General features: G+C 34.7%; 1 protein-coding gene across 3 annotated transcripts in view; it reads right to left on the reverse strand.

Moving 5' to 3' along the window:
• The window catches only part of UNC5C (unc-5 netrin receptor C), a 234,855-nt gene that overhangs the window by 82,950 nt on the left and 135,048 nt on the right, over positions 1-16,857 (reverse strand). For all 3 annotated transcript variants that reach the window (XM_072405589.1, XM_072405590.1, XM_072405588.1), the window contains one exon: positions 3,770-3,991. In XM_072405589.1, coding sequence (XP_072261690.1) covers positions 3,770-3,991 — 222 coding nt within the window. The remainder of the gene's footprint in view (positions 1-3,769; positions 3,992-16,857) is intronic.

Here is a 16,857-nt window from a genome sequence, read left to right on the forward strand (position 1 = left end):
AAACATCTAGAGTGTCTATGAACCATTTTAGCTTTACTTATGAACGATGTTAAAAAACTTAACATTTGCAATACTTTTGCAGGTGCTGCACAACAGATTGGGGCCCTTGGTAGGAATGTAACCGGTAAATTATGGAGAGGTGGTTTCCACTATACAATCTGGGAAGGGGTTGAGGAAAAGTTGATCCCCATTATGATGGTATTCCTGGAACATGCTGGAACTGGCTGTCCTTGACATATCTGATGTATACAAGTAGATAGCTCCTGTCCCAACAATAATTACTTTTTCTCACATTCCATTAATCTAAAATCTAAATTTAGAAATTTTAAATAAAAACATGTTTTTGAGTGGTTTACATCATGCTTCAGATTCATTGGCCTTTATATGTCAACTGTATAGGTATTTTAACATTCAAAAATTGCTTAATCCTTTCTTGGAATCTTTAAAAACGCAGCATGTGCATTAAAATCTTCTAGTATTGTATATGGTGTCTTGAATAATTTCTGTCTGTTACTTGATTCTGGGTGGTAGTAGCATAAGTCTCCCTGCATTTACTTTTGAAGGTTATGATGTGTACAGTCAAATCATTTACTCATTGCCTGGCAGGTGACAGTAGCAACGGCTGTTCTGAAGAAAGAATGCAATGAACAGCGCATTGATTTACATTTGTAAAACGCAATGTCATTTTGAGAAAATTAGGTAGCAGTGTTAATTATTTAAACAGTTGACAGCAAACATCAAAAATCAAACCTAGCAAAGCACATCGGTTTTCTATGGAACTGATACCATTTTTTATTCCAATGCATTATGCGGACCTGCCTTAGTTTAGGCACGTGAACAAGATTGGGCTTTAAGTGGGAACACAAGCCTCCAGTTTTATTTTGCATTTCTGTATTTTCCACTCTCTATAGTTTCACAATGTGCAAAAAAGAACAAATAGCAATTTTCCTTCAACGATGAACAAAATTGGGTCTATGTATGAATGTTTTCACCCAAGTTTTACTTGGCTTTTACCAACATTTACACAATTTTTGAATTAGATCCAGTTAGAAAAAGTGAACTCACAATTCAAAAATCATTTTCTCATTGAATCCAATGTTTAAAATGCGTGAAAGCTGGTTAAAAGTTAGGTAAATCGTAGGTGACATAACATTATATAACATTCATATACAGACCCTATTTTGGTCAGCGTTGAAGGATAGTTGGCAGTTGTTCTTTGCTTTTCATTGTGAACATATGGAGTGTTTAAAAAGAATACTAATGCATGTTTGTAAACATTTACCAAGGTCTCTCTTTACATTTTACAGATAATGAGAGAAAGTGACATAACTCTACATATCATTGCCCCATACTTCAGAGAAACTGCAGTAGGTATTTTAAAATAAAAGAAGATGTTGAGATATCCTTGAATCAGGTAAACTATGAAGCTTGCTGGCCTAAAGATCTGAAGCTAAATCCACTTTTCCACCAATTTTTGACCTTGATCAAAAGTTTACAGCAATGAATTTTGAACTGTGAGAATAAATATTACTATAATATATCTATGTAAATTGGTATATTTCTGCCAAATTTTAGTGAGTAATGGTGCCTTTTTTTCCCCTTCCTATTGTGAATTATTCACCTTAACCACATAGATTGTAAGCTCTATTGGGTAGAATCCTCATTCTTCCTGTCTTGTTATTTATACTTGTCAACTCTTAAAGACCTATTGTAATCTGCAATCCTTATTTATTGAACAGTACTTTGTAATCTATTGGCACTTTCTAAATAAAGGTTATTCATAATAATTTGGAGTAGTGCATTAAACTCTTTGTATAAAATCGTATTTTTAATGGTAATTTAGGTTACAATTTGCAGAATAACATTTGCATTTTTTAAATAAACTTTACAAATGGAATAAAAAAATATGCTTAAAATAATGATATTGAAGCCTAATCTAAATGACACTAAAATATCAAATAGCAACATTTTTCCCTAGCAACAACTCTTTCCTCCTATTCAGTTCCCATGGACCAAAAGCTGGTAAGCTTAGGGTCACAGACCAGAAGCTGTCATGTCTGTGATTAATTCTGGATGTATGGCCGTTTGGATTCTTTTGCCTTGGGTACTAAAGGACCTTGTCCCAGCACTAGATACTGTTTCTTGAACTCATCTTGTAATGAAGATTGTTTAGTCAGTATCCAACAGGAATCCAGTCCTAGAAGAAGGGATAGTAATTTAAAGCCCCTAATCCTAACAGTGCTCTTTTATGATCTCTACTAGTGTTCGTGTTCAAAATGTGTTAAAAAAGTAATGTTAAAGTAATTTATTGAATGTGTGTGATTTGTTTAACTAACTTTTATTTTTTTTACAGGTTATCCCACAATGACAGGATGATTCCCATGGCTGCACAGGACTCCTGTGTTCTTGGATAGAGAAACTCTATCCAAGAACACATACAACTAGTAAAGGGCTGCAAGATCAATTAGGGGAGTGGAGCTGTCAGCATTGCTCCCCTGATTGCTCTTGCAGTTCTTCACAGTCCCGAAAAATAACCCGAATTTTCCCACCATTGACTTTATTGGTGCTCGAATTCGACATTCGATCACCCGAACAATATCCCCCTATTTGATGGAATAGCTGTTGAATCGAATAGTGAGATATTCGACCAACACTAATGTCTACATATAAGGTAAGTGTTCCTATGTTCTTATTTACTGTTTGGAGTGTTAAAGCTAATTAAAGAATCTGTTCTAAGTACAGATACCCGTTAGTTTAACAATGAGCAAAATTCAAACTATAGCAGTGGAGTATAATCAGAATAATTAAACTTCCAGCAGCCCTATTATAATTAGGACTCGACATTTCTCACACTCTATGTTTCTTGGCAGACTAAAGTCCATTCAATCAATGATAATTGTATTTATAAAGCACCATTACACCTTAGGTCTTAACAATAGGAGACACTTCAGTGGGATTTTCGAACTCTCTGCTTGTGCTATTAAAACCAAAAAACTTTAAAAGGCAAGGAAAGAAGTGCCAGCACCATTTCACGCATTTTAATTGGAAAGTCTTTTAAATTAATCCTAATCAGGGATAGTAAAAATTGGGTTTTCACAAAAAGTCAAGGAGATAGTTTTATTTACTAAAATAGTGTGGAAATGTATGTGTTGCCTTAGGTGATGCCATATGACTATAGGTAGGCATGTTTCTACAGCGATATCATGATATTAAATTGGTTCTTCTACTACAACAGTGAATGTCCCCAGGGCTATGTTACCAGGCAGTGACATTGGGACATGTTACCAGATTAGAAAAAGGTTTAATACTATGGCCTTGCGGGAAGATCCACTGTGGCATGACAATGGTCAGGTTTCCTTCTCATACCCTTCTCCCCTTTATCATTGCTAATGTTAATGTTTCTTACCCCAAAAATTATACCAGCTGCCCCTTTCCTCAGAAAAGAATGATGGGGTGACCATGACCTTTGGGATTGTTAGGTGAAAACAGCCGAATAAGAAAGCAGGGGTAAGTACACACATTAGGTTTAAGAGAAAAGAAGTAGCTGTTGTTTTTTCTAATAGATTGCAAAAAATACAACACCAATGTTCAACTACAGTTCAGTTGGTCATAAAAAAATTATGGTGGCAAACTGGCAGCTTTCATCAAGTATTTTGGAGGTAAAATTGTTCACTGCCCCTTTACAAGCTTGCCTTGAGCTTAATTAAGGTCATATTGATCTTTAGCCATATAAATGTTGCATTAATAAAAAAGATTTAGGTAATGGTACCTGAGGTTTCATCCACTCTTTCATCCACCACATGGTCTTTCTGATGAACCCATTCGCTGTTGCACTTAAAGTAGATTTGTGTGGCTGGACTGGCTTTGCAGTATAAGTTCACTGGTTTGTTTTTTACAATGTAGGCCTCATCTGGTTCAATGAGAAAATGAGGCAACGGTTCTGGTGGATCTGAAGGAAAAGTCTCTGGGAGTTCATGAAAAAAATCATCATCTGTAAAAGAAAAACAAAGACTGACTTAGTTTTGAAGCCTTTCAAAACGATTTTACTGTGCAATACAATATATTGTAGTGCATGCATAGTATCTTACGTAATCATACTGTTTTTTTTTTCTAGGTACATCCATATTTTTGTCATTGTACATTCATGTACCAGCACATTTTCAGTGCAGAAATACTTGTAAAATACTTCTTTGCTCTTTTTGAGCCGTTTAAAGCTTGTAAGAAGGCAAGTTATTGCCCACCATGGCTATTTGATGAGTACATTCAACATGCAGTATGAAGAATTCGGATGTGCTTTACTGTAGGCATATATGCACATTTTTGGTCATTTTACACATATGCATATTCACCATTTAATCCAATAAGTCTACTAAAAGCTCAGAAATGCAGCTTGTCATATATTTTTTGATGCAAAACCAAAGTGCACTGATATGAATTAACCACATACAAATTAAAGGTATACTTGCTAATTAAAAAAATACATATAACTATGAGGGGGTCTTAAAAGAATTGCTTGGTAGCCAACATTTGAGTTTTAACCAACCAACTAGGAGACTAATACCAAGGAGATGTTTAAGAACTACCTTGTTAAAGACCCTTAGTGGCTAAAAAGGTAGTTAAAGTAGTAATTCTACCACTGATTGTAACACAGAACACCACAAGGCATCCTTGTATGGCTGAGCATTCTGCCATTGAGGATTTTGTGTCTGTGGTAAACAATGTCATGATCCGAATGGACATTTTCCCTATTTTACACTGCACTGGCCCAAAGAAGCCAAACACTAAGGTTAGTTGTTCCCTCTGATCCCACATAACACTAATATATACACTGGGAATAAATCATAATAATAAAGAATTTGCCATAATCAATCTATCTATTCTGTACTCTTGTAAACTGTAATATCATGCTACAAACAAAATAGTACAATCACATTGGCTTTAGAGTTAAAAGGTTTTGCAAATCATTACAAATAATGTGATGTCTCTCTGGGGAGAAAGAGAATATATTACTAATAATTACATTTATAGATTTTCTTTTGTGACTTGGCTACGTTTACCACTTAGCAAGTAACACATTCTACTCTCTTAAATGTTTAGCTGCCACTTCATAATTTTATTTACATTTATTCGGCACTGTGGTCTAGCTTGGTGCATCAGTTTAATGCCAACTGTGTCATTTAAGATGTGTCATCTTTGGAGAAATGAAATATTTGATACAAATATAATGAAAGTATATGAGTTAGCTGGTGGCCATCATAAAAGAAACATCACTGTGCATTAAGGCTCTTCTTTCTCTTTGAGAGGAATAAAAGATACAGACAAGCTTCGACTGCCTTTTTTCCATTTAACTGAACCATTTTGGATATACGTTTGCATGCAACTATGGTTGCAGTGGATTGCAACATGGTTACTGGAAACAACAAGCCGCTTCTGGCCATGTGGTTACTTTTACTGCTCTGGAAAAAGAACTACACTGCAACCATGAGCGCACGCAACCACACCACAAAGCGATTTGAAAACACTGTTGTTGATATTAAAAAACACATAGTAGTTTAACAGGGCCAACTCGAAGCAGCTAACCAAATGGTTTATAACGTCTAAGTTTTATTCTGTTGTTGTCTGCCATGAATGTTTCTTCAGTTGACTGTTGGGCTGCCATTCTGATACACCCGAGAGGCTGCCTACCTGTCAAATAAAGGACTTCATATTTCAGGCTGACTAATTTCAGGAATTTTAATAATCTTCTAAAGGAAATGCTATTATTGGCAGGATATCTAGATATAGCACTTTAAAAAAGGATCACAAAAAATTATTTAATTGAGATACCTGCATATGATGAGACATGAAACCAAACATACTGAAAACTAGTAGTAATATTACAGGTAATAATAAAGTACTAGTATCAGTTTTAGATATTTTTTGATAATATAAAACTCATAAATCCATTGCTCCCATAACATTTTAAAAGAAATCAAATTCAAAGTAAGCCCAAGAAGGAGTTATTTAAATATAAATTATACCTAGCAACCGTGGATTGAATATATCTCAGACAACAGCAGGAATCCAACAGCAGATTTTTATTTTAGCTGAAAACATTTACTATCACTATAATGAAGCAAATCTTCTGTAGTCAACATAGTTGTTAATCTCGTATTGCTTTAATTTTGTTTTATATGACTGCTGCAGAAATGTTATTTTACCATCATAATACATTATGGTGCAATAATTGCATAAGACCATTGCTGGTCTCCTTTCTTTAATCTTGGTATATTTTTTAACACTGCAGCAGGGGACTGTTAGTTAATGCAATGCCATACTTTTAATCATTTGCACTAGAGGTTGGGGAAAGAATGTGTCAGAAATATCATAGCTGTACAAAACAGTCTAAATAAGCGTATAAGTAACAGTGGACCTAGTTGTGAAAATTCTGCCTTGATTCATCTTTCGGGGTACTAATGTTTTGTAAACGCTTATTGACATGTTTGTTAGCCAATCATTATTCTTCAAAGCAACTTTTGTTGCATGTAATGAGCCCCTAGGACCCCAACGAGGGATCACAGTGGTGTAGAGTAGGTATAAAAGAAAACTGCAAACGCTTTGACATATATCCTGCCAGCACAGAAAAATCAGAAATGGAATGTCAGTAGTAGTACCTCTACTCCTATTTGGGTAAGATGCATGGCTTTGTTCTGTATTTGGGCACAGCAGATTAGTATTAAAAATGGCTGAGACTACAGTTCATTTTTAATGCATTTTAGCTTTAGAAAAGGATTCTTGCACACATGAACCTTTACGTTTTTAAAGTTGTATCCCGAATGGCACAAGGGTCACCAGGAAGATTCAACTAATTTTGAGATTATTACATTGTTACCTCTTACCCTATCCTAAAGTGGCACAAAAAAGTACATACATATATATATATATATATATATATATATATATATATACACTATTTTAAAGTATTATTCGTTTAAGAGCTGGATGTGAATTGCTTCTGCTATGGCCACCCTGACATTGTGATCAAGTCACTCCCATCATTCAAGTTACCTGTAAAAGCTATCGTTTAGATTATCATATATATTATACATTAAAGCATGGAATTAGAAACATCATCCATAAAAGTCTGTACATCACTGCTTTACATATACTAGGGTCTAGCGTTTTTTAATTCAAAATTCATCTTTCTACAGCACCAGATGAACAATTTCATGTTTTCTCAAAATGAATTTTACTCCTTTTCCAAATAACATGAGTAAATAACTGCTAGTTTCAGACAGTCAAATATAGTATCTATTACATTTGTTGGAAATATAAAGCAAATTCTCACAAAATAGAATACAGCGAGTGATGTTTCAACTTCAATTTAAAATGAATGTCTGCAAACCTAATTTTATATGCATCTTCTCAGGAAGATTGAGATACATTGCAGCCTCTGTGGTTTAGGTAACTGTGAAAAACACGTAGACTTAAATTCACATTAGGATTAGGAAATGTCCAAGCAATACCTTGTGAAATTAGTATGAGCAGGTGTTGCTGGTTTTACTGCTACGATCACCTTTTATCTTTCCACTTATTAACTGCCATGCCTGTACAGAGCAGGGGTCTGAAGAATGATTAGCTTTGTGCAAAGCATTATCCTCCAGAGAATTTAGGCTTTTAACAGTCATCAATAGCTGTAATAGTTGTGAAATAATCTATACTAAATCTAGTCATAGAAAAAAACCCATCATGCTCCTTTAAAGTATCAGCATATCCCCATGTTTTGGCAATAACAAACAATTCAGATGATTATGAATATGTCTAAATATATGGGGATGTCTGATAGATGTGTAAGAACATTACATAGACATTATTACATAGACATAACATTATCACATAGAATGTTTGGAAGGAGAAACAACTTCATGTTTGGATAGCTCAATGGCAAGGTTAGTTCTATCAAGATCACTATTCAACTTCAAGGACAGGACCAAAATGAACCCCGTAAATTCAGCAATAAAATATACAAAGAGCATTAACTAATTAACGTTTAATAACAAATATAACCGAAATACAGGGAGAGGTGGCCATCTTGGTAGAGAAGCAGGACTTAACTTCCTGTTATCTGAGTTGCCACTGATGACTGGTGATCTAATGGCTAATGGAGGAATGAGGGGTTCAGAAAGCACAGATCATGAAATTGAATGAAGCAAGTCAGAGAGATACATGCAGTGTAGCTTTCCCTCCAGCAGATACACACCTTTAAAGTTTCAGTAAGTGCATTGCTATTTTTTGAAAGGAATTTAGAAAATTAAACTTTGACATTATTGATTCCACCTAAAGCCTTACCTTTAATTGCACAATAGTACAAGCTCTTTTCCTAAACTAAAACTGACCTTCACTTTCCAGTGTCTCTGCCTTCATTGCACAGAGAAGCACAAAGACCTAGTAATGATGCCACTTGGTCTAAAATAAGCCATGCAATTAAAAGGTTTTATTTAATTATTTCATTACCGAGTTGAAAGATGGGAAATGAGAAAGGAAACGGAGGCAAAATACAAATACAATCTTTTTTTAAGTTGGATGTGTATTCACACAGAAAGAAAATAAGTGATGCCATTGCTAAACATAAAATTATTTGAATAACAACCTATTATGATAAATTTAAACTCTACTGCAGTTCTGTCTCTAATGGTTTAAAGGTTTTCCTATTCCTCCACATTGGTAAATATAAAATTCTTATACAGCTCAGCCTACACAAAGCTGTAGATTGCTATTTAATTTTTTTTCTCTCTCTCCAGCTTGTCATAAATTTGTCCTCTCAAATTGGTGCAATAAAGGGATTTATTTGAACATCCATACACACCAGCTTCCATTAGCAGTCATAATGTATGACCCAAGGTCAGAAAACGATCAGTCCTCCATGGAATAGTGTTTCTCTTTCAATGCGGTATTAGCCATTTCTTCCACATCACACATCAACCCTAGGGCTGTTGAATAGCTGTGACCCCCCTCAGCATCCTAGTATCTGATTATAGGTGGACATGAATAAGCCATTTAGGCCAAGTTACTTAAAAAAGTCTGTCTCTTTGGGATTTAAAAGAAATGCTTGTACGGAGTGACCAGATGGATACTGACTGTGGTCTTCTTGCAGAGGATCAGAAACTGAACTGAAAGTGATACATACTGATTTGCTCTAACTACAGTAGACATAATATGCATTGTGTTATATATGGTTGATCTAGAAATCATTTTAGGAACTGAACATTGAAGGTGTTACCTACAACAGCCAATATTAAAATCTGAATGGTTAGTACAGATGACACTCATATGCTTCCTTTTTAACATAATACATCATAAACAAATGGCAATGGCTAAAGTAACTTTTACACCGAATCATACTGACTTTAAGTGCCAATGTATGTGATACAACCAATCATAACAGAAACCATTCGGATGTAAGCTGGCATCACAGTTCATGAAGTATACTTCAGTTCTGATCAATCCTAATAAAGAATAACTGGAAAATGTCCTATTTTAAATAGTATATATGCAGTACTTGAATGTAAATTAGCATATTTTACATTTTACTTCTTCAAACCAATTTAATTAAAAATCACAGATTTTCATAATAATAGAAAATTGGTTGTTAAAAACCATAGAATGCCCTATCCTGGAGTTGTAAGAATATGCTTACTTTGCACATGTAATAACCTCTGCAATGTCTGCAGTCTAAAAAAATTTGATGAATAGTTGCTTTAGGGTATGATAGAAATAAATGATCCTCAAATATCATACGATAGGCTGTATGATACCGTAAACTCCATGAACATGTCTTTACCACAAAATGTCTCACCCGCTACTGAGATTACAGCAGGAAATGGGGGGAACAAATATGTAGTGTGACTACATAAATGAGATCTTTGTCAAAAGGACACTTTTAACAACACATTTCCTAAAGCTAAAATCCACACACATAAAAATAGCATAAGTAAAAGATCCTCTAAAAACAAACTCCATTTATAAAGAAGGGAATCAGACATTCCCTCAAAGTCCCCATGTTTCAATGGCAGCAATTCATTCCCACTAGGAAATGTTTAGGGTAATGTCAGATTCTCTGTTTTATAAATGGAGCCCTAGACTGGCAGCATCAATTAGAGGTCTACTGCTTCACTGAGAGCTATTAGACACATAGTGGAGGAATGGGGTTGACCTTCAGTATGCTCCTGCTCCCTAATTATCCAATTACAGGTTAGAATTGGTCTCACAGGTATGTATTAACTGACTTGGAGTCCATAGAGAAGTCTGGGACCAGAGTATGCTCTCTGCCAGTAGTACCTAGATAACATGCCTGGATAATGAACATTAAAATGTATTAGAGGCAAAATAGTTTAATTAGTATGGTAATTAATCTATTCTAGAATGCACAGTTTTGCAGGAATTAAGTATCTATGTAATGCAGCACATTATATAGATCCCAAATGATTTAAGTCAGTACTGGTTAATAAGTTGAGATAAATACATTTACAGTGACAATATTAAATGGTTTCTTGGCATGTTGCCACTCTGTTTAACACTTCAGTTTACAAGTACCTGAGGAGCAATTTCCTTAAATGAATGTTTGGAAATCTACACTAGATTGTGTTCCTAAGAACAACAATGCATATTTTAGAAAAATAAGTATGGAACTTGAAAACTGAGTTACTTAGAATGGGGTGTAGAAACAGTTTGGTGACAAGCCCTCCCCAATACATCAAATCTATTTTTTAGTAGAAATTTTAAATCAAAAGTAATATTATACTAATAATAACAATAGCTGGAAGTAAAATCCATACAGAGAACATTGAAGTATGCCTTTACATGGGTGGTCAATGGGAAGAGCCGATCATCTACATTTATGGCCAGTGGTCTTTTTACTGGCAGTCAAAATGATGTCCTCTTCCATGGGTTTTAAGAGTTAAAGAGGAACTAAACTGAAAACAGCAAAAAAAAAACACGCTTACCTTCAATCAGGCAGTGCAGTCCGATCGCTTCGGGGGTGTCCTGCATCAGGTCCCGCGTCGTCCTGACATTCGTACAGAAGCCGGCGCTCCAGGTGCTGCCATCTTCTGCTCTTCTTCCTGGTTCTTCATCCTACGTCACCCAACCCAGGCGCGAGATTGGGTGACGTCGGATGAGCATGCGTGAGATCAGCAAGTTTTTCTGTTTGAGCGAAAAGGCTCCTTCTGCGCATGTCTGAGATGCTCGGGCATGCACAGAAGGAGCACCCAAGAGCCTCCCGGGAAGCCTGACGTAGGTATCCCGGGAGGCTTTGCACTCCCATTAATTCTCGATCGCCTAGGTGGTCAGGAATTAGGGAGGGGTTCTGCACCCTTTTTTATTTAAATAGTTGCCCACCCTTTTATGTAAAGTGAAATTTCTGAGTTAGGTATGCTTTAAGTCTCTAACATAAATTGGTGGTCGGTGAGAGAGATGAAATTTTAACTTGGTAGTGAGAGAGTTGTTCCCCACTTTCCATTGATGGAAAGTGGCAGTAGGAATGTCTCATTACATTGTCAATCAGTAGAAATAATTGTCAGCTAGGCTGAAGAGAAGAATGTCTCATTGACCACCTCAATGGTTGTCGAAAAGTAAATAGAACAAAGAGGGGCTTTTTATGGCATGCAAATTCATTGTATTGTTACAATAATGACAATTGTTCAAATAAAATAAAATTTGGCCCATTCTGTACTAAACAAAGAACTACTACTGCACCATAAGAAAGTTTCAGCATAATCTGCTGATAGAGAGGATGTTGTTGCAGTTGTTGCAAGTCCAGGCGTGTTTCGCCAGATTAGGTTTCCTCAGGGGTAATAGCAACAGGCAATGAAAGCTAAATTACAGAGTAATATTCAATCAATATATTGTATATTATATATATTTAGCGTATCTATAATTTATAACCCTGTGATTCCATAGAGTATATTTATGTGTAAGTGTATATTTTGTATCAAGTTTTGAAAATAAAAAGTATATAAAATCTATTATATGAACAGTATATACATTAGACACTGTTATGAACTAATAACCAAAACCATTGTTCTATATTTTCATACTACAGTACCATATCGTTAAGCGCAGCCATCATTTTATACTTTTGAAGCTTCTTCAAGTTACAGTGAGACAGAAGTACTCTTGTCCAGGAGTAATTTATCCCCAAAGAACTTTAAATTGCGTTAAAAGTCCATTAGCTAAATTTTGGAGAAAAATAATGATCTCTACCAGCCACGCTTGGCACGCATACAAAAAAAGCCCTCATAAAATGATAACCATCTCACTACTAAGCTCTGCAGCCAGCTATCAGAAATATGAACCTGAGCTTAGAATAGGAAATTTTCAGCTTCTGCTTTATCTTGCAAACTCCTGTTCGTACAACCACTGAGGTCTTTTCTGCAAGATAATATGCAGTACTACAGAAGTCCTGTGACTTCCACGAAGAAAAAAAATTTGGCTTGGGGGACAAAAAGGACATTGTGTTCAACTGAGACAGAGTCAGAATTTCACTGACAGTGCTAGAAGGACTACTCATGCAAAATAGATACTAGAGGACATTTAAGAAGGACATACTTTATTAAAAAAAAAATCAAATTCTGCCACTGAGTAAATATAAAGAAACACACAGGAAACACAGCAAAGGATGTGATGACCTTTAGCAAAATAAACATCTGTGATGTTTTGTTGTTTCCCATCAAAGTCTAATAGAAAATAATTCAATTTAAGCAAGAATAAACCATTCATATTCCGGCATTTGTTTATAAACAGTGGTTAGGATTTGTTATCCACCCACTCTAATTTCCACATTCTTTCTATTTATTTAAACACTTTATTTCCTGATAAACAATATCCCCATTTTACTAAAGAAATCTATTTTTTTAGCATAGGAACATTTTCTGTTGAGTTGGAGTGCACAGACAGCAGATTTAGACAATAAAACAAATTATATAGATGTAGCTGTTTGTTAGGGTCATAAATGAAATGTGTGCATATTACGTAGGCAAATTTATTTTAGGTACATATTTACTTTAAATTATATATATGATATAGTCTGATATGGTACCCAAACCCCCAATTTTAAATAATATAAACATAGATAATAGAATGGGGCTTTTATACTCAATAAATAATAACTTGTAAAGTGAAACCAACTATTCTTTAATATAACACACAAATAAAAAAAAACATACAGCATGTTCCTGTCGTGGTACAGGTAAGTTTACAATCAAACAGATTGAGTGCACACACGACGTCTTCTTCACTCCAACTTTTTAAGGCATTATGATGTAAAAAAAGTTCGACATTTTGGGTCTGATTTATTAAATCCCTACAAGACTGGAAAAGATAGACTATTATGAGGGAACATAGATGATCTAGCAAACCTGGCATAAATTTCTTAAAAATTATTTGCAATTAGTTGACTATTGTTTTCAATCCTGAACCAGATCTATCCCAGGTTTGCTGGATCACCTAGGTTCTCCCATGAAAGTCTATGTTATACAATATTGGAGAGCTTTAATAAATCAGACCCTGTATTAATGGATAGGCCAACTAGTATCCGCTGGTTGTTTAATTTCATGAAACTGACCAATCAATATCTTACTGTATAATGCTACCATTACATTATACTCACAGCCCGGAAAACAGATTCAGTATGCTGAACTAATATCATTCTAACATTGGATAACTGGCATATTTGCAATAAAATACTAAGAATAAGAACACAACCAATATGAACTGTATTTGGAATGTTATTGGATGAGGGGCTAAGAAGTGATTTATCACGGTGTTTATCTTTCCTTTATACGTATGGTACTATAAAAGCTTTATCAGCAGATTATTATCCAGAAAACTTAAATCAGCAGAAATAGGTTTCCTACTTTATTATGTTGTCTCCTTTTAAATTCAATTTCTCATTCAGAGCAAGTTACAATTTAACTTTCTATTATCAGCCCAATCTGTTATTTTTGTCCTAACATTTTTATTATAAATGACTATCCACATAGTACAGATGATCTTCTTCAAAACCATAGGCTTTAAAAGTATTTTCATGACAAATAATTTTGAAATTATGACTTAAAGTGTTCTACCTTCAGTACCAAAAACAAACATATAAATGACCATCAAATGGGTAATGCGTTAAAAATGATAAAACTGTACTGTATACATGGTTTTCCTTTAACTGTTTAAATGTTAAAAGAACTCCTAACCAATCATACATGAATAATCCAATAATTTAGTCTGAAAGATAAAGGGCAAGCCTTTTCTGAACTTGACATGTCAAATTATTGTCAAATTAGTAAATGCTGAGCTCAGTTTTTACACACTGAAACTGTGTTTAGGTTTTTTGGTGTCCGTAGCCAACCACAACGAAGCAAGGTCATTGTCTAGAGTTGGGTTTCTTTGCTTTTTGCAAAATTTTCTTTCCACCAATTAAATCATGAAGTGGTACAAAGTTATTACACCAGTGCATACTGCTTTCAGTCCCATCTAGAATATAGAAAATGCAGACATCTACTAATTATAATGTATGGTATATGTAAATGTTTGTATTTTTATCCTTTTACCCCCACCCCGCCACTAATTGTACCTCTTTATAATACATCAAAAAAAATCCATGTAAAGACAAAATCCAGATATCACATTTAACCTCGGCTCCAAACATACACTAAGACAAAAAAAAAGGGAGAGATCTACCCATCCTCACATTTCCTTGAGATATTTGACAATACAAAGTGACATATGTGAATTGTGGAAGGGTCCAATTTTCCAACACATTGGACAATCTCTGCCCAAGAGGATGAGTACCTTCATGCTAGAAAGCATTTATGATTGTTCAAATGTGTACCCCTGCAAGGCTCAATCAGCACTAGTGATGCTTGATTTTGTTCCATTACTAGCAAAAACTTGACCATGTGTGACCACAGTTACTCAAAGAGCTAAAATTTTCATAAGGCAACAAAATAGATCTTTTGGTCTTTAGCGTCAGTTTTCTATTATCATTCAATGACTATTTCGCACATGCTTTATATAACTACATACATACTGTAAAAAGAAAAATGGTTCTTCTCTTGAAAGCATGCAGAAGAGTTTGTGCAGTGCTTTACAATTCAAAGAGGTTCACTGCTTGTGCTACAATATTTAAATAGACTGTGATTTACTAATAGAGGAGCAGGAATTCTTTTAAATGCTTTACTAAACGCGACTTGTGGAACAGACTGGTTAATTAGGAAAATAATGAATATGGAACTGTAACTTTTTAATAAGGTATGAAGTAAGTTGATAGCCTAAACAAATGTCAGTGCTTAAAGCAAAAACCACATCCGCCAGTGAATTATTATAACAAGCAAATCATTCAGAGAGAATGATTTCAAATATGCCATTTTTAGAGATGCAGTTTGCTATTTTTTTTAAGGCTTGAAGAATATGAAATCCAACGGATATGCAATGTGAAAACATATCTATAAGCGGATCTAAAGAAGAATATATCTATTACAAAAATATGGCATTTTTTTAGGAAAAGAAAAGTCTCTGTATTGTCAATAAATCCTTCTTCTATTTTTAACGTGCATAGGAAAAATGTGATCTAGATTCTCTGACCTTGTTTTTTCCAAGCACATTCATAAAGCATACAAACACCAATTGGGATGGACAAAATTTGAGTGGACATAAATAAAGGGAGGCTTTCAATATATAAATATGGAGCTGTCACAGTTGTCCTGTTTTTTGAGACTTAAGCACCAAGGCCTTCATTGTTACTTTTGATATACTGCTTAGTAGCTTTGTTTTTTTTATAACTAGTAAATTGTTAATCCTTGACCTGCAAAACTTTTTGCTTTCTTAACTACAAGCAAGCATATGAATGACAGTCAAGGTATATGCATATTTCAAGCAAGTTTGTAAATTGCAGTTTACATATAAACCATGGTTGATATGATTTATATCATGGTATAATTGATGAACCCAGAGAAAATTGAGAAACTGATACCAATTTTTCTTTGGGAGCTGGAAGTGCCACAATTACCAAATGCGTCCCAGTATTTTTTTTTTTAAACTGTACTGACTAATGCAATGTAATATGGTAATTAAGTAACATTTTAGTCTGCGACATGTTTGTAATAACAAAGCCTCAGATAAAATTATTTTAAAAGTTTTATACTTTTTAAGAACTCTTCAGTCTGAATTCACAGGACATATCTGCAACATATTATTAAAATGAGCCCAGGATTTAGTGCCAATGACTGATAAGACACAGAGGATTGAGTGCCAGCATGCCCAACAAATACATCTTTTGTTGCTATACTTCCATAAAAAGAAACCATGGAGGATAAGAAAATTGAAAAGATGGCCTCACAGTGAAGCCCATCCAGCATCCAATTTCATGGGACTAACAGATTTGTTTTCAAAGCAATTATATATGTGTGATCTATTTGTGGCATCTTCTCATTCGCCTCCTGACAAAAGCACTATTAGACTGTCACCCATGATCAGCTGAAGGCTATGAAGAGCCAATTCTGTAATGCCTTGTTGCTGCCAGTCTGCATCATCTGAATAATGGCATAGTCACAGTCAACTGTCCTTTATTATTTATTTCCTCTGCTCTTCCATACAGGACAGTTATTACTTAATTTGACAAAAAAGAATGACACAAGAATTTGGAATCTTTTTATTATATTCAATCAGATGGCGGAACAAAGCAGACTATTTTATCTGATGTGGCTACACAAGATATGGGCCCTCCTTCCTCTGTTAGGAAATTTAACAATCCGTCCAACTCATTTTGCACAATGCTGTGTTTTTCAATAAAAAAAAAAAACTTCTCTTTTGCCAGACTGTCACAATGGA

Source organism: Pyxicephalus adspersus, chromosome 3, assembly GCF_032062135.1.
Source record: "Pyxicephalus adspersus chromosome 3, UCB_Pads_2.0, whole genome shotgun sequence".
Classification (NCBI taxonomy): Eukaryota; Metazoa; Chordata; class Amphibia; order Anura; family Pyxicephalidae; genus Pyxicephalus; species Pyxicephalus adspersus.